At 46.6% G+C, this 19,317-nt stretch overlaps 1 protein-coding gene across 1 annotated transcript in view; it reads left to right on the top strand.

Moving 5' to 3' along the window:
• LOC144506881 (deubiquitinase DESI2) overlaps positions 1 to 10,543 on the top strand; it is a 53,019-nt gene extending 42,476 nt beyond the window's left edge. Inside the window, exon 6 of the mRNA XM_078233236.1 lies at positions 10,304 to 10,543. Within this exon, the coding sequence (XP_078089362.1) occupies positions 10,304 to 10,543 (240 nt within the window). The remainder of the gene's footprint in view (positions 1 to 10,303) is intronic.
• The last annotated feature ends 8,774 nt before the right edge of the window (positions 10,544 to 19,317 follow it).

Raw genomic sequence — 19,317 nt, 5'->3', positions numbered from 1 at the left:
GGGAGGAAACCGGAGCACCCAGAGGAAACCCACACAGACACAAGGAGAACGTGCAGACTCCGCACAGTGACCCAAGGCTGGAATCGAACCCAGGTCCCTGGCACCGTGAGGCAGCAGTGCTAACCATTGTGCCACCGTGTTGCCTGGCTGTTGCGGGAGAAATGGGTTCCTTGTTATGTCTGACTTTTGGGCACAGGATTCACGCAAGAGAACCAATTCTCAGACGCGATCCCGCATGTTGGTTCCTCCCGAGAGGTGCATCAATGCTGACTGGAGACAACTTCCACGTGTTATGTAAAAGCGCATCTTTTGTTTTCAGTGTGACTAACAACATAAAAATGGCATCTTCACGTCAAATCAGTGATTTCTATCTGCACAGGGCCAAGAACAGGTGCTCAGCCCCTTGAAGTGGCCATGTTCAGGGACCCTGCTGCCAAATTCTGCTGAAGGTGTGTGGACCATTTGCAACTCTGCTTTGCACCCAGTATTTCCTTGGCGGAAGCAGAATTCCTTGAAGGAGACTATAAATGGCTTGGAGTTTGCTGTTGTAAGGATGATGACACTGTTAGCATTCCATTTTGTTACTCTGTGAAACTAACAACAACTTCTGACGTCCCCATACGAGCAGTTAAATGTGGAAATGGGGGCGGTACGGTGGCACAGTGGTTAGCACTGCTGCCTCACAGTGCCAGGGACCCGGGTTCGATTCCTGGCTTGGGTCACTGTCTGTGTGGAGTTTGTACATTCTCCCCGTGTCTACGTGGGCTTCCTCCGGGTGCTCTAGTTTCCTCCCACAGTCTGAAAGACGTGCTGGTTAGGGTGCATTGACCTGAACAGGTGCCGGACTGTGGCGACTAGGGGAATTTCACAGTAACTTCATTGCAGTGTTAATGTAAGCCTTACTTGTGACTAGTAAATAAACTTTAGAAGTTGCTGCTGATTATTCACTGCTCCACCACCAAGTGCAAAGTCCTCGCAGATAGAAATCACTGATTTGATGTGAACATGCCCCTTTTTGTGTTGTTAGTCTCGTCGAAAACAGAAAGACATGCATTTTTATAGCACTTTTCATGACTTCTGGACTATTTTAAAGTCTCTTTCTGAAATGTATCCACTATTGTAATGTAGGAAACGCGGCAGCCAAACTGCACAGTGAATTCTCGCCAACAGCAATGTGATAATGACCAGGCAATCTGTTTTTGTGCTGTGGATATAAGGAGCAATATTGTCTTGGATACTATGGATAACTCCCCTGCGCAACTTTCAAATAGTGCTGTGGGACCAATCACTTTTACCTGAGAGAGCAGGTGAGGCCTCTGTTTATGTCCCATGTATCTCTGACAGTGCAGCACTTCCTGCGGACTGCTTTGGAGTGCAGCCTTAATTTTTGTGCTTAAGTCCTCAAGTGGGACTTGAACCCGGAACCTGTGACTCAAACAATGCTACTAATTGAGCCACATCTGACATGGGGCGGCATGGTGCCACAGTGGTTAGCACCGTTGCCTCATCAATCCAGGGATCCGGGTTCAACTCCGGCCTTGGGTGACTGTATAGAGTTTGCACATTTTTCCTATGTCTGCGTAGATTTCCTCCGGGTGCTCCAGTTTCCTCCCACAGTCCAGAGACGTGCTGGTTAGGTGGATTAGCCATGCTAAATTACCCCTTAGTGTTGCAAGATGTGTGAATTAGATGGATTAGCCATGGGAAATGTGGGAAATACAGGGAAAGGGTGGGGGAGAGGGTCTGGGTAAGATACTCTATCAGAGGGTCAGTGCAGACTCAGTGGGCCGAACGTCCTCTTCTGCACTACAGGGATTCTATGAACAAAAATGTTACCTTTTTGAGTGAAGGTGTTTAATCATGCCGGAGTTTCATAATTACTCTCAAATATCCTCTGAAACCTAGAAAAATAAATGTTATATTTGTGGATTAGCTAATGTTGTTATCCCAGGTTAAGAATAACCCTAGGTTTTGCTAAACATTTTCAAAACAATAAAAGGTAATTAAAAAAATTATTTATGTCACTTCAATTTCTCCCATAATCCCATGTGTATGTCGCACTCGTGACTTCACTTCCTGCAAAATTATAAAAGGTAATGGTAAAACACATTTGCTACTTCCTGGCTTTCTGTCTGTGAGAATCCTTCAATGTGGTTGGCTGCTCAGCCTACTTGATGACATTACTGTTGCTGGCCAGAGATTCCTCCGATTGACAGCAGCAGAATGAAATGAATATTGGGAAAGGGGAAATGCATGCCATAGAGCTATATATGGGATATTTTCTTTAAGATCAGTTTCAATACTGTCACCCCATCATTGGCCACAAAATCCAGGCCAAGTTCTTTATCTTAAGTGGATCTGTAACTTCCTCTCGGTTCCACAGGAAAACCGCACATCAGTTCCACCCACACTCACCTCTTCCCTGTTTGCTTGAACTCCACCCCCATCTCTCCCAAACCATGTCTGTAGGCTGGCTCAGCATCTAAAGGGGCCATTCTGAGAAAGCCCCAACCAACAAGCTGCATAGGAACATCCGATAGGTGCCCACCGCTAATTATTTTATATTCATTCATGGGACATGGGCAATTCTGGCTGGCCAGCACTTATTGCCCTTGGAGGGCAGTTGAGAGTCAACCACATTGCTGTGGCTCTGGAGTCACATGTAGGCCCGACCAGGTAAGGACAGCAGATTTCCTTCCCTAAAGGACATTAGTGAACCAGATGGGTTTTTCCGACAATCGATAATGGTTTCATGACCATCAGTAGATTCTTAATTCTGCATTTTTAAAAAATTGAATTCCAATTCCACCATTTGCCGTGGCGGGATTCAAACCCAGGTCCTCAGAACGTTAGTTGAGTTTCTGGACTAATAATCTAGCGATAATATCACTCCGGCCATTGCCTCACCACTTGCCAGTACGAAGTTGGTGAGGCCTAAGGTCCAATTTCAAACAAGTCTGGGGCTTTTGCTTTCAGATCTCCAGATGCCTTGCCTGCCCGTGTGGCGGGTTGCTGGACAGATCAGTTTAGCACGATAGTTCCGATGTGCACAGTTCATAATGAAGCAAGAAAGAGAGCAAAGTTTTACTAGGCTGATTCCTGGGATGGCGGGTCTGTCATATGAGGAGAGACTCAGTCGGTTAGGGTTATATTCATTCATATAAAATTCTAACAGGGTTAGAGAGGGTAGATTCAGAAAGAATATTCCCGGTGGTGGGGGAGTCCAGAACTAGGAGTCATAGTTTGAGGATAAGGACTAAGTTTAAGGACTGAGGTGAGGAGAAATTTCTTAACCCAGAGGGTGGTGAATGTGTGGAATTCACTACCACAGAAAGTAGTTGAGGCCAAAACGTTGTCTAATTTCAAGAAGAAATTAGATATAGCTCTTGGGGCTAAAGGGATCAAAGGATTTGGGAGGAAAGAGGAGATCAGGATATTAGATTTGATGATCAACCATGATCAAAATGAATGGCGGAGCAGGCTCGATGGGCCAAATGGCTGCCTCCTGCTTCTATTTAAAAAAAGTTAAAGTTAAAGTTTATTTATTAGTCACAAGTAAGGCTTACTGTAATTAATTTACAGTGAAATTCCCCTAGTCGCAACACTTAGGCACCTGTTTGGGTCAATGCATCTAACCAGCACATCTTTCAGACTGTGGGAGGAAACCGGAGCACCCGGAGGAAACCCACGCAGACACGGGGAGAACATGCAAACTCCGCACAGACAGTGACCCGAGCCAGAAATTGAACTTGGGTCTCTGGCGCTGTGAGGCAGCAGTGCTAACCATTATGCCCCTGTTTCTATGCAAAGAACAATGCACCCTTAATTCAAGCACATTAGAACAATAGTGCTAAAGAAATACATTTTTGATGTTGCCGCTATCATCAGTTGGTGCAAGATGAAATTCCTTTTGTTTTCATTTTAAGTTTATTTATTAGTGTCACAAGTAGGCTTACATTAACACTGCAACAAAGTTATTGTGAAAATCCCCCAGTTGCCACACTCCGGCGCCTGTTCGGGTACACTGAGGGAGAGTTTAGTATAGCCAATGCATCTAACCAGCACGTCTTTCTTTCGGATTGTGGGAGGAAACCGGAGCACCCGGAGGAAACCCATGCAGAGACTCCGCACATACAGTGACCTAAGCCAGTGACCTAAGCCCGGATCCCTGGCACTGTGAGGCAGCGGTGCTAACCACTGTGCCGCCGTGACATCCAGTCCATCAGATTGTGGTACATCCCCCATCAAAAAGAAAACCCATCAGAGGTCTTGTTTTCGCCCAATAGGAATGGACCTGAGATAGCTCTGGGAACAAACATTGCAAAGCCCTTCATCTTCTTCATCAGTAGAATCAGTCAGAACAGGAAGCACAAATTGATCGAGCTGTCCCCTCGGTTAAGTGAAGTAATCTAACGAGAGCATTATCGCCATGATGGCAGTGTTTGAATGTCTATTTTGTGCAGACACTCAGCTTACTGCTGAGTGAGCTTCAGTGAATGCCAAAATGTAAATGATGAGGTCCCGGATAAATGAAATAAGATTCCTGCTCGCTCCTGAACCAACACAATTACTAACAGAGCCCCGTGAAAAAAGGTCTAAAAAAGTGAGAGGTTGCTCTTGAAAGAGGATATGTGAAAACTGATAGATGTGTGAAGAAATGGAAAGAATGAAATAAAGCAATGAAACAAATTGAGTGTCAGACGAGAGCTGTCATCTTACCAAGTGATTGGGTTAGACAGCGTGCAGTGCTGGAGGAAGTGCCTTTCATTCCTTAATATCTCTTGCCACTTGCTGTCATGCCATGCTGGTAAATCTCACAGGAAGATAGGGTTCTCTCCTCCTTTCTTTAATATGTGAAAATGCTGTGAGATTTTACAGATCCAGAGGGTAATGTGAGTGGCAGTTCACAGCTAACCCAAGGAGACAATACAAATAATCCATTAATATAAACTCAGCAAATACCTTTCACACAAATCTACACTTCAGGCTTGGCTTCCATCCTTCATTGGTTAACCCATGACTACTTGAGTTTAGCAAGATGTGCGGGTTAGGTTGATTGGCCAGGTTAAAAAAAAATTGCCCCTTAGAGTCCTGAGATGCATAGGTTAGAGGGATTAGCGGGTAAAATATGTGGGGGTAGGGCCTGGGTGGGATTGTGGTCGGTGCAGACTCGATGGGCCGAATGGCCTCCTTCTGCACTGTAGGGTTTCTATGTTTCTATGTAAACTCACATCTATCTTGACCAATCGCAACACACGTCTGTATTGACCAATCACAACTCACCTGTCTTGACCAATCCTACCGCGGCTACGTTCGCGGCCGGGTGTCCCTGGAGAGGGAGTATGCGGTGTCCACGGGCGGGGTTGACGCCTTCCGTGCCCGCTGGGCACCGCAGGGGTTGGGGTGCATTATTGACCCTAATAATCACATTTTAATTTGATGTTTTTAAGTTTCCTTTGTACTTTGATTTCTGTTCGGGCTGTTCCCCCTCCTTTTTGGGGAGCTGCCCCTTTTACTTTGTCCTGATTTAATCTGAGTTTGTTTATTTGGTTTGACCTAAAAAGAGAGGGCACAAGGTGAAACTTTCCGCGTGCTGGCTGAGTGCGCGGGGACATCCGTCCGGCACGCGGCCAAAGCCATCCTAGACCTTAGGACGGTCGTGCTCAGCCCCAAAACTGCACGCAAACTCGAGACGGCGCAGGCGTGCGGTGGGATCCCGCCCGAGCGTTCCCCTGTTCGGGCGGAATTCCACATTGGCCCAAAGCCTCTGCCCCCCTCCCTGGGTGAGGTGCCCCACAGCCTGAGCCGCCTCGCGGAAATGTCCTCCATGCCTTTTTCTACCGTGCGGAGGCGTTTCCTGTACGGGCTGCTGCTGCACACCTTCCACTACCGCGTCCTCGCCCGTCGCCCGGATACACCTTGGCGGGCCTTGTTGCCGCCGGGCGGCGGAGGTCCCTGCTGGAGGTCCCTCTACGGAGGGATCTCCCCCAATTACGTTGGGGACCTGGGGTGGAGGATGATGCATGCAGCAGTTCCGCACAACCGTAGGATTCACTGGTTCACGGGCTCCGAAGACTGCCCTTTCTGCGGCCTTGTGGAGTCCGTGGACCATGTCTATGTTGTGTGTCTTAGGTTGCACTCCCTTTATGTTTTCCTGAAGAACATTTTGTTGATGTTTTGTCTGCACTTCAGTCCCACGCTCCTGATCTACGGACACCCGGTGCGGAGAGGGGAGGGTCGGGATGACGACCTCCTCGTGAACCTGCTCCTGGGCCTGGCGAAATGCGCCATTTACCAGTCCAGGCAGCGGGCGATCGAGGGGGCCGTCCATCCTGACTGTCTTCCCCTCTACCGCGGCTACGTTCGCGGCCGGGTGTCCCTGGAGAGGGAGCATGCGGTGTCCACGGGCGGGGTTGACGCCTTCCGTGCCCGCTGGGCACCGCAGGGGTTGGGGTGCATTATTGACCCTAATAATCACATTTTAATTTGATGTTTTTAAGTTTCCTTTGTACTTTGATTTCTGTTCGGGCTGTTCCCCCTCCTTTTTGTGGAGCTGCCCCTTTTACTTTGTCCTGATTTAATCTGAGTTTGTTTATTTGGTTTGACCTAAAAAGAGGGCACAAGGTGAAACTTAAATCTGATTTTTAAAAATCTCAGGATGACCATGAGCCTTGGTGAATTCTTGCAGTGTATCTTGTAGATATTTCAAGTGCTTATCCAAATACTTTTTAAAGTTGTAAGGTTTCCGGCCTTTACTACCTTCCCAGGCAGTGATTCCAGATTCCCAACACTCTCTGAGTGAAAAAGATTTTTTGTCAAATCCCCTCTGAATCTCCTGTCCTCACCTTAAAACTATGCCCCCTCGTGATTGACCCCCCAACCAAGGGGGACAGCTTCTCCCTGCTCACCCTGTCAGTACCCCTCATAATATTATACACCTCAATCATGTCACCCCTTAGTCTTCTCTGCTCTAAAGAAAACAATCCAAACCTATCCAGCCTCTCCTTATAGCTCAAATGCTCCATCCCAGGCAACATTCTGGTGAACCCCACCATAAGACCATAAAACATAGGAGCAGAATTAGGCCACTCGTCCCATCGAGTCTGCTCTACCATTCAATCATGGCTGATGCTTTTCTCATCCCCATTCTCCTGCCTTTTCTCTATAACCCCTGATCCCCTTATTAATCAAGAACCTATCTATCTCTGTCTTAAAGACACTCAATGACCTGGCCTCCACAGCCTTCTGCGGCAAAGAGTTCCACAGATTCACTCACCACTCTCTGGCTGAAGAAATTTCTCCTCATCTCTGTTTTAAAGGATCGTCCCTTTAGCCTGAGGTTGTACCCTCTGGTGCTGGTTTTTCCTACAACTGAAAACATCCTCTCCACATCCACTCTATCCAGGCCTCGCCGTATCCTGTAAGTTTCAATAAGATCCCCCCCTCATCCTTTTAAACTCCAGCGAGTACAGACCCAGAGTCCTCAACCGTTCCTCATATGACAAGCTCTTCATTCCAGGGATCATTCTTGTGAACATCCTTTGGATCCTTTCCAAGGCCAGCACATCCTTCCTTAGATATGGGGCCCAAAACTGCTCACAATACTCCAAATCTAGTGCTATCACATCCTTCCGATAGTGAGGCGACCAGAACGGCACACAGTACTCCAGCTGCGTCCTAACTAAAGCTTTGTACAACTCCAACATTTCCTCCTTGTTCTTATACTCAACAGATGGTACACACTGCTGCCATTCTGCGTGGATGGTGGTGGGAGTGAAAGTTTAAAGTGGTGGATGGGGGTGTCATGATAGAATGTAAATGGAACGGTTTTATTCAGTTCCAAGATAGATGCACGTATAGCTCCATTTCTGTAACCATGCAAGATTGACTGGTTAATTCAGATTTGACAATTGTCATTCATTTATATATAGAACTGCTATCAAAAGCTTCGATAGGATTGGTTTGCATTAGACAACACATGTTGCACTCTCTACTCCTTGCAGACTGACTAATACCAACAGTCGTGTCTAACTGTTACATTGCCAGATTGTTGAGGAACTGTCTATATAACTGTCGACTCAAAACGGATATGAACCAGTTACTCTTCCTGAAGTAAGAGGACATACATTTCTGCTCCTCATGTTACAGCTTGGAAGGGTACTGAGATTTATATCGCAGGCAGTTTTACAAATTCCGCAGATTATGTTGTATGTTTTAGAATCTTCAATGCTGTGTGGGTCTTGTGGCACATTAGCATTCCTGCCTCTGAGCTAAGGGCCAGGGTTTGCATCCCACTTTGTTTGTGATGCAGTTCATAGTTGGTCAGCCTGCAAAGTGGGCAAAGTGATAATGTCACAGGACTAGTAATCCAGAGGCCTCAGGCTAATATTTTGGGGGACACGGGTTCAAATCTCATCACGGTCGCTGGTGGAATTTGAATTCAATCAATAAATCTGGAATCATAAAGCTAGTCTTAGTAATGATGACCATGACAACTATCATCGATTGCCGTCAACACTTTAGGGAAGGAAATTTGCCATCCTTATCCTATATGTGACTTCAGACCCACTGCAATGTGGTTGAGTCATAGCTGTGAGGTGGCACGGTGACACAGGGGTTAGCATTGCCGCCTCACGGCTCCAGAGACTTGGGTTTGATTCCTGGCTTGGGTCACTATCTGTGTGGAGTTTGCACATTCTCCCCGTGTCTGCGTGGGCTTCCTCCGGGTGCTCCAGTTTCCACCCACAGTCCAAAGATGTGCGGGTTAGGTTGACTGGCCGTGCTAAATTGACCCTAGTGTCAGGGGGACTAGTCGGGTAAATATGTGGGGTAACGGGAATCGAGAGGGTGGGATTGTGGTCAGTGCAGACTCGATGGGCTGAATGGCCTCCTTCTGCACTGTAGGGATTCTATGATTCTATGAGTCTGCCCCTCTGGAGTGGCTCTGGCCAGCCACTCAGTTCAAGGGCAATTAGGGATGGGCACGAAATGTTGGCCTTGCCAGCAAGCCCACATCCCTTGAAAGAATTTCTAAAAATCTTACGCTCCAGAGGAGAAAGGAGTGTGGAAAACATACAAAGGAAGAAGCTTTTTTATGTTGATTGCATTCTTTCAGGGATACAGAACGTGGAAATGTGAGATAAATATATAATCAAATGAAACATAGAAGGTGGGATTTTCCAGTCCCGCTTGCCGCAGGTCTGAAAATTCCCGCATGAAGTCGACAGACCTTTTGCCAGTCCATCAAATTTACCCGTCAAATTGATGACGTTTCCTGTCAGGGTTTCCTGAGAAAAGCTAGGCCTCAGAATCCAGGAACTGCCAAAAATAATCAAACATTTGGCCTATGATAATATTTCAAGTTTTAGAACTCCCAAGGCAGTGAATGGTTTCACTGATACTGAATCATGGAATCCGAGCAGTGTAGAAAGAGGCCATTTGGCCCATCAAGCCTGCACTGACAACAATCCCACCCAGGTCCTAGCCCCGTAACCTCACATGTTTACCCTGGGCAATTGAGCTTGGCCAATCAATCTAACCCGCACATCTTGGGACTGTGGAAGGAAACCAGAGCATGCAAAGGAAACCCACATAGACATGGGGAGAACGTGCAAACTCCACACAGGCAGTCACCCAAGACTGGAGTTAAACCCGGGTCCTTGGTGCTGTGAGGCAGTAATGCTAACCACTGTGCCACCATGGTGCCCATATCTCTAAATTCCTCTGGACTCACCTTTCTTGCCTGGGCATGAATGAACTTAAAAACATTTTTTTAGAGAATAGATGCTTTTGTACACTTGTTAAGTGATCCATACTCAGAATTATGGCAGCACGCTGGCATAGCGGTTAGCACTGCTGCCTCACAGCGCCAGGGATCCAGGTTCGATTCCCGGCTTGGGTCATTTTCTGTGTGGAGTTTGCACGTTCTCCCTGTGTCTGCGTGGGTTTCCTCCGGGTGCTCCAGTTTCCTCCCACAGTCTGAAAGACGTGCTGGTTAGGTGCATTGGCCGTGCTAAATTCTCCCTCAGTGTACCCGAACAGGAGCCGGAGTGTGGCGACTAGGGGATTTTCACAGTAACTTCATTGCAGTGTGAATGTAAACCTACTTGTGACACTAATAAGTAAACTTTAAAAAAAAGGGTGCCAGAGTGTGGCGACGAGAGGATTCTCACAGTAACTTTATTGTCGTGTTAATGTAAGCCTACTGGTGATACTGATAAATAAATATATATATTTTTAAATTCCATTCGGTAACCCATAAGTTGGTTTGCCGTTGTCTGAAGCCGTGCTTGGTGTCTTCCAGATTCTCTGCGGGAAGGAGATCCCTCGCTGGGTGAACCGGTTAGCGTACTTCAGTTCCTGCATCCCGTTCCTCCAGAGCTGTCTTCCAAAGGAATGGCTCACGCCTGCGGCCCTCCAGAGTCACATCAGCAGCCAGGGTCTAAATAAGGACGATCAGAGTGACACAGGAGATGATGAGTCACCTTCCACCTCTGCGGCCGCCTCAGGAACCAGCAGGACCTGCAGACACACCAGAGTCTAACTGTGTCTCTGAATTGTAACTGCTTTGACCCTTTTTCCAGTTTTTCATAGCTGTTCTTTTGTAGACTTTCTGTGACAGCCCTTAGAGCACAGGCCTGGGATTGAGTGGAAACGGCTCCGGCACTTCTGTCTCAAGAGAGAGGGACAATGTGGAGGTCAGCGGTGACAACCGAGTTACCGGCAAGAGCTTAACAACGGGGTACCTGGGTAACCAAGAAGATGACGTTGGAACACTCGGCTCAGATGCTCGTCCAGACCTTTTTTACAACATTAATTGTGCACGTTTCACCTTGAAAACCAAACTTGCTCTTTTGTTCAAACCCCCATGAAACGAAACTATTGCAATCTCTGCTCAATGAACAACGAGTGTCAGTAATGATATCAAAGGGAAATATATTTGTAAAAGTTAATCCGACTGGAAACCAGACATTACTCTCCTGAGCTGGGGATTCATCACATACAGATTTCTTTTTGCCAATTTCTGTTTAAAAGTGGTGCAGTCTTATTTTAATCACTTTGGGGATCCCAGTCCAATGAATAGTAGATGAGCTACATGGGAACAGAGGCAATAGCAAGAAGAGCACAGGCACATGGATAAGGTTACTACACTGACACTAACAACAGGGAGACTGTACTGACACAGATAGGGACACTGTACTGACTCAGATAGGGAGATTGTTCTGACACAGATAGGGATACTGTACTGACACAGATAGGGATACCGTACTGACACAGACAGGGATACTGTACAGACACAGGCAGGAACACTGTAGTGACACAGACAGTGATATGGTACTCACACAGATCGGGAGACTGTACTGACACAGATCGGGAGACTGTACTGATACAGACAGGATACTAAACTGACACAGACTGCAATACTGTACTGACACAGACAGGGAGACTGTACTGACACATACAGGGATACTGTACTGACACAGACAGGGATACTGTACTAATGCAGACAGGGAGACTGTACTGACACAGTCAAGAATACTATTCTGATACAGACAGGAATACTGTACTGACACAGTCAAGAATACTGTATTGACACAGACAGTGATATGGTACTCACACAGATCGGGAGACTGTACTGACACAGATCGGGAGACTGTATTGGCACAGATTGGGAGACTGTATTGGCATAGATCGGGAGACTGTACTGATACAGACAGGATTCTAAACTGACACAGACTGCAACACTGTACTGATACAGACATGGAGACTGTACTGACACATACAGGGATACTATACTGATACAGAGAGGGATACTGTACTGACACATACAGGGATACTGTACTGATACAGAGAGGGATACTGTACTGACACATACAGGGATACTGTACTGACACATACAGGGATACTATACTGATACAGAGAGGGATACTGTACTGACACATACAGGGATACTGTACTGATACAGAGAGGGATACTGTACTGACACATACAGGGATACTGTACTGATACAGAGAGGGACACTGTACTGACACATACAGGGATACTATATAGACACAGGCAGGAATACTGTAGTGACGCAGACAGTGATACGGTACTGACACAGATAGGGAGACTGTACTGACACAGACAGGGAGACTGTACTGACACAGACAGGATAATGTACTGACACAGACAGGGAGACTGTACTGACACAGACAGGGATACTGTTCTGACACAGATAGGGATATTGTACTGACACAGACAGGGAGACTGTACTGACACAAACATAGACACTGTACCTGACACAAGCAGGAATACTATACTGACACCGACAGGGATACTGTACTGACACAGACAGGGATAATGTTCAGAGATAGGTGTTGATTCTATACCGTCACAGACAGGGATACTACACTGACACAGACAAGCATACTATACTGATATAGACAGGGATGTCGTACTGACCAAGACCTGGATACTGTACTGATACAGATAAGAATACTACACAGATACAGACAGGGATACTGTACTGATATAGACAGGGATATGGTACTAATATGGACAGGGATATTTTACTGACACAGACAGGTTGCCTGTCCTGACACAGACAGGGTAACTACTCTGACACACACAGGGATACTGTACTGATACAGACAGGAGCAGTATATTCACACAGGCAGCAATACTGTACTCATACAGAGAGGGATACGGTACTGACAGATAGGGTCACTGTACTGATATAGAGGGGGATATCGTTCTGGTAAACAGGGATAATATACTAACACAAACTGGAATACTGCACTGTTAATCAGGGACACCGTACTGACACAAACAGGAATACTGTACTGACACAGACAGGGATACTATTCTGACACAGACAGGGATACTGTACTGACACAGACAGGGATACTATTCTGACACAAATAGGCATACTGTACTGATACAGACAGGGATTCTGTACTAACACAGACAGACTTACTGTACTGACACAGACAGGGATAATACTGACACAGACAGTGATATGGTGTTGACACAGAAAGGGAGACTGTACTGATACAGACAGGGAGACTGTACTGATACAAACTGCAAAGCTGTACTGACACAAGCAGGGATACTGTGAAGACACAGGAAGGGATACTGTACTGACACAGGCAGGGATGCTGTGCTGACACAGACTGCATACTGTACTGACATGGACAGGAATATTGTACTGACATGGACAGGAATATGGTACTGACACAATCAGGGACACTGTACTGACACAGACAGGGATACTGAACAGACACAGGCAGGAATACTGTAGTGATGCAGACAGTGATGTGGTACTGACACAGATAGGGAGACTGTACTGACACAGATAGGGATACCGTACTGACACAGACAGGGTTACTGTACTGACACAGACAGGAATACTGTGCTGACACAGGCAGGAGTACTGTACTGACATAGACAGGGGTATGGTACTAGCACAGACAGGAATACTGTACTGACACAGTCAGGGACACTGTACTGGCACAGACAGGGATACTGAACAGACACAGGCAGGAATACTGTAGTGACGCAGACAGTGATATGGTACTCACACAGATAGGGAGACTGTACTGACATAGATCGAGAAAGTCTACTGATACAGACTGCAATACTGTACTGACATGGACAGGAATACTGTACTGACACGGACAGGAATACTGTACTGACACGGACAGGAATACTGTACTGACACGGACAGGAATACTGTACTGACACGGACAGGAATACTGTACTGACACAGGCAGGGATACTGTACTGACACAGACAGGAATACTGTACTGACACGGACAGGAATACTGTACTGACACGGACAGGAATACTGTACTGACACAGGCAGGGATACTGTGCTGACACAGAAAGGGAGATTCCTGACACAGGCAGGAAGACTGTACGGACACGGGCAGAAATACTGCACTGACACAGACAGGAATGCTGTACTGACACATACAGGAATACTGTACTGACACGGACAGGAATACTGTACTGACACAGACAGGAATACTGTACTGACATGGTCAGGGATACTATACTGACACAGACAGGAATACTGTACTGACACGGACAGGAATACTGTACTAACACAGACAGGAATACTGTACTGACACAGACAGGAATACTGTACTGACACAGACAGGAATACTGTACTGACACGGACAGGAATACTGTACTGACATAGATAGGGATACTGTACTGACACAGACAGGAATACTGCACTGACACAGACAGGGATACTGTACTAACACAGGCAGGAATACTGTAGTGATGCAGACAGTGATATGGTACTGACACAGATAGGGAGACTGTACTGATACAGACAGGGATACTGTACTGACACAGACAGGAGACTACTGATACAGACAGGATACTGTGCTGACACAGACTGGGATACTGTACTGACACAGGCAGGAATACTGTACTAACACAGGCAAGAATACTGTACTGACACAGACAGGGATACTGTACTGACACAGACAGGGGTATTGTGCTAATACAGGCAGGGATACTGTATTGACAGACAGGGATATTGTACTGACACAAACAGGAATACTCTACAGACACAGGCAGGGATAACATACAGACACAAACAGGAATACTGTACTAACACAGACAGGGATGCTGTACTGACACAGACAGGGATACCATACTGACACAAACAGGAATACTGTACTAACACAGGCAGGAATACTGTACTGACAGACAGGGATATTGTACGGACACAAACAGGAATACTGTACTGACAGACAGGGATACTGTACTGACACAGGCAGGAATACTGTACTGACACAGACAGGAATACTGTACTGACACAGACAGGGATATTGTGCTAATACAGACAGGGATACTATTCTGACACAAACAGGAATACTGTACTGACACAGGCAGGAATACTGTACTGACACAGGCAGGAATACTGTACTGACACAGACAGGGATACTGCACTGACACAGGCAGGAATACGGTACTGACACAGACAGGGATACTATGCTAATATAGGTGGGGATACTGTACTGACACAGACAGGGATACTGCACTGACACAGGCAGAGACACAGCACTGACACAGGCAGAGATGTTGAACTGACACAGGCAGGGATACTGTACTGACACAGGCAGGAATACTGTACTGACACAGACAGGAATACTGTACAGACACAGACCGGGATGTTGAACTGACCGAGACCTGGACATTGTATTGATATGGACTGGAATACTGTACTGACACAGACAGGGATATATTCTGGGACAGGCATTGATTCTACACTGACACAGACAGTGATACTGTACTGACAGATAGTGGTACTGTACCATCAGATAGGGGTACTATGCTGGTAAACAGGGATACTGTGTGAAAAACTGATACTGCACTGAGATAGACAGGGAGACTGTACGAACACAGACAGAGATACTGTGCTGACACAGACAGTGAGACTATACTGAAACAGACGGGAATACTGTACTGATATAGACAAGGATACTCCACTGACACAGACAGGTTTACTGTACAGAAACAAACATGGGTACTGTATATACACAGACAGGGATACTGTACTGACACAGACAGGGATACTGTACTGACACAGACAGGAATACTGTACTGACACAGACAGGGATACTGTACTGACACAGACAGGGATACTGTACTGACACAGACAGGAATACTGTACTGACACAGACATGGATACTGCACTGACACAGACAGGGATACTGTACTGACACAGACAGGAATACTGTACTGACACAGACATAGACACTACTGATACAGACTTGGAGTCTGTACTCACAGGACATTGTAGTGACACAAATAGTAATACTGTACTGACAGAGGCACTGTACTGGTAGGCAGAGATAATGTTCTGACAGATAGTCATACTGTACTGACATAGACAGGAATACTGTACTGCCACAGGCTGGGAGATTGAACGGACACTGACACAGACACTGTACTTTGACACAGGGATACTGCACTGATACAGACAGAAATATTCTGCTGACAAGGACTGGGATACTGTACTGACACAGGCACAGATACTGTACGGTGACACAGGGATACTGTCCTGACACACAGACAGGAATACTGTACTGACAGAGAGAAACGCTGTCATGACACACAGGCAGCGATACTGTTGTTACACACCAAAGGACACTGTACTAACATAGAAAGGGATACTGTCCTGACACAGTCAGAATACTATGCTGTCACACAGATTCCACAGTGACACATAGACAGGAATACTGTACTGACACACGGGGGCGATATACTGACACAGAGAATTGGAGATGCTGTACTGATAGAGACAGGGGTACGGTGCTGGCACACAAACAGTTAAGGTACTGTGATCGGAAGCACTGTACTGGCATACAGACAAACGGAGGCACTCACCCAGGATACGGGCCGTAGCGGGCATTCTGCTGGGGTTCAGGCAGCAGGGGCGTACAGTACTGGCATACGGAAAATAGGGTTTGCTGTGTTGAAATGTTACTTACTTTGTTTTACAATTTAGAACAAAATGTGTTGAATAAAAAGCCGCAGATCTGATGAAGACTAACACGTGCCATTGTCAGTAGGACTGGTGTTTATGATGATCTCCCAATTCATTTATTCCACAGTATTCCAGCGCTTGGCACAATGAACCTTGACACTCTACAAACTCACGAGAGCTTACTTCCCCCGTGTTTTCTCCATGGCAACACATTGTCCATTCAGCACCCTTTTCTCCTGTAGTATAAATTGTTGCGATTGTTTGAAATTTGGCATTCTTGTGTTTGTCCTGCTGAGTGCAAGTTGTAAAACTTCAGCAACATGTCTCTCTTTCCAGCAATCTATTGCGTGTTATGGATTGAATGCTGCCTAAGGTAATAAGTATTCATTGGCTTCGCGGCAACTACAATGAGAAACAATCACTTGTCGGTTAACTTCCTAACATTGTCAAGGTGTCAGGATAGGGAGAGGTGTCAATGCCACACATTAAGCAGGATTGTTCTTAAAGTATTGGAGGGCATTATCTTTCAGCAGATTTTCTGCATAATCATAGAATGCCTACAATGCAGAAAGAGGCCATTCAGCTCATTGGGTCTGCACCGACTATCTCAAAACAGCATCCCGCCCAGGTCCTCCCCTATCCCCATAACTCTGCACATTCACCATGGTTATCCATCTAACATACACAACTTGCAACACTAAGGGACAATTTAGCGTGGCCAATCCACCGAACCCGCATAAAAGCAAATTACTGCGGACGCTGGAGTCTGAAACCAAAAGAGAAAATGCTGGAAAATCTCAGCAGGTCTGGCAGCATCTGTAAGGAGGGAAAAGCTCAAAGCTCACAGCTTTGCCAAAGGGTTACCTGGACACAAAACATCAGCTCTTTGCTCTCCTTACAGATGTGGCCAGACCTGCTGAAATTTTCCAGCATTTCTCTTTTGGTTCCACCTAATCTGCACATTTTTGGACACCCAGAGGCAATTTAGCATGGCCAATTCACCTAACCTGCACATCTTTGGATACCAATGGGCAACTTAGCAGGGCCAACCCACCTACCCTGCACATCTTTGGACTATGGGAGGAAACCGGAGCACCCGGAGAAACATAGGGAGAATGTGCAAACCCCACACAGACAGTGACCGAAGGCTGGAATTGAACCCAGTCGCTGGCGCTGTGAGGCAGCAGTGCTAACCACTGCACCTGTCCTTCTAAGTCTTCATGAACTACCGAGGGAAAACTCACAGCCACCTCCCTGGATTATAAACTACACACAGTAAGAAGTCTCACAGCACCAGGTTAAAGTCCAACAGGTTTATTTGGTAGCAAAAGCCACTAGCTTTTTGAGCGCTGCTCCTTCGTCAGGTGAGTGGGAGTTCTGTTCACAAACAGGGCATATAAAGACACAAACTCAATTTACAAAATAATGGTTGGAATGCGAGTCTTTACAGGTAATCAAGTCTTAAAGGTACAGACAATGTGAGTGGAGAGAGGGTTAAGCACAAGTTAAAGAGATGTGTATTGTCTCCAGACTGGACAGTTAGTGAGATTTTGCAAGCCCAGGCAAGTCGCAGGGGTTATAGATAGTGTGACACCCAGCTTAATGAGTGGCATATAAACTACACAGCCGTTTTTATTGAATTACCATCACGGCGGTATCAGGTCTGTGGCACACGCGGTGACTTTACAGCCTCGCCCAGAAACCGTAAAACCCCGCCCAATGTCAACAGACCTTTCTATGCTCCACCCCTCGCCCACTCCGATTCCCGGGCAAGCCGGTAAAATTCCAGCCATGTTCTGCAGTTTTAATTTAAATTAAAGGTGGCACGGTGGCACAGACAGTGACCCAAGCCGGGAATCAAACCCGGGTCCTTGGGGTAAATGGGCTAAAATAGCAGACAACAGGGGCGACATGGTGGCACAGTGGTGAGCACTGCTGCCTCACAGCGTCAGGGACCCGGGTTCGATTTCTGGCTTGGGTCACTGTCTGTGCGGAGCTTGCATATTCTCCCCGTGTCTGCGTGGGTTTCCTCCGGGTGCTCCGGTTTCCTCCCACAGTCAAAAGATGTGCACGTTAGGTGGATTGGCCGTGCTAAATTGTCCCTTTGTGTCAGGGTGACTAGCAGGGTAAATGCATGGGGTTATGGTGATAGGGCCTGGATTGCAGTCGGTGCAGACTCGATGGGCTGAATGGTCTCCTTTTGCACTATAGGATTCTATGAAAGGGGATGATCTCAGGGTTGGTTGAGAGTGTGATGGTGAGCCCCCTCCATTAACTATAAAGGGTGGCACAGTGGCACAGTTGTTAGCATTGCTGTCTCACAGCGCCAGGGACCTGGGTTCAATTCCTGGCTTGGGCCACTGTCTGTGTGGAGTTTGCACGTTCTGCCTGTGTCCGCATGTGTTTCCTCCAGGTGCTCCGGTTTCCTCCCATAGTCTGAAGATGTGCAGGTTAGGTTGATTGCTAAATTGCCCCCTACATTCCCAGGATGTGTAGGTTGGATGGAATAGTCATGGGACAGGGAACCTACATTCAGCTTTTCAGTCTCTGGCTTGTCTTGCACATTGATGATGTTCAAAATAGTAACTCTTCCACTAATTGGTTTTCTGCATTTATACCCCAGGGTTTTGTACTCTATATTTATCCCGCTGGCAATAAAATCTGAAAGAAAATGGGTCTTTAAGATGGCAATAAAAATTGCTTTTAAAGATCCCTATAGAATGGCAATGATAAAACTGAAGTACTGATTTACACACCCAATACAATCTCTGCACAGTGACACTGAGGGCGGGAATTTCCAGCTACGCTCGCCCCAAGGCTGGAAAATC

This window comes from Mustelus asterias, chromosome 18 (assembly GCF_964213995.1).
Source record: "Mustelus asterias chromosome 18, sMusAst1.hap1.1, whole genome shotgun sequence".
NCBI lineage: Eukaryota > Metazoa > Chordata > Chondrichthyes > Carcharhiniformes > Triakidae > Mustelus > Mustelus asterias.
This window is presented reverse-complemented; position numbering and strand designations above follow the sequence as displayed.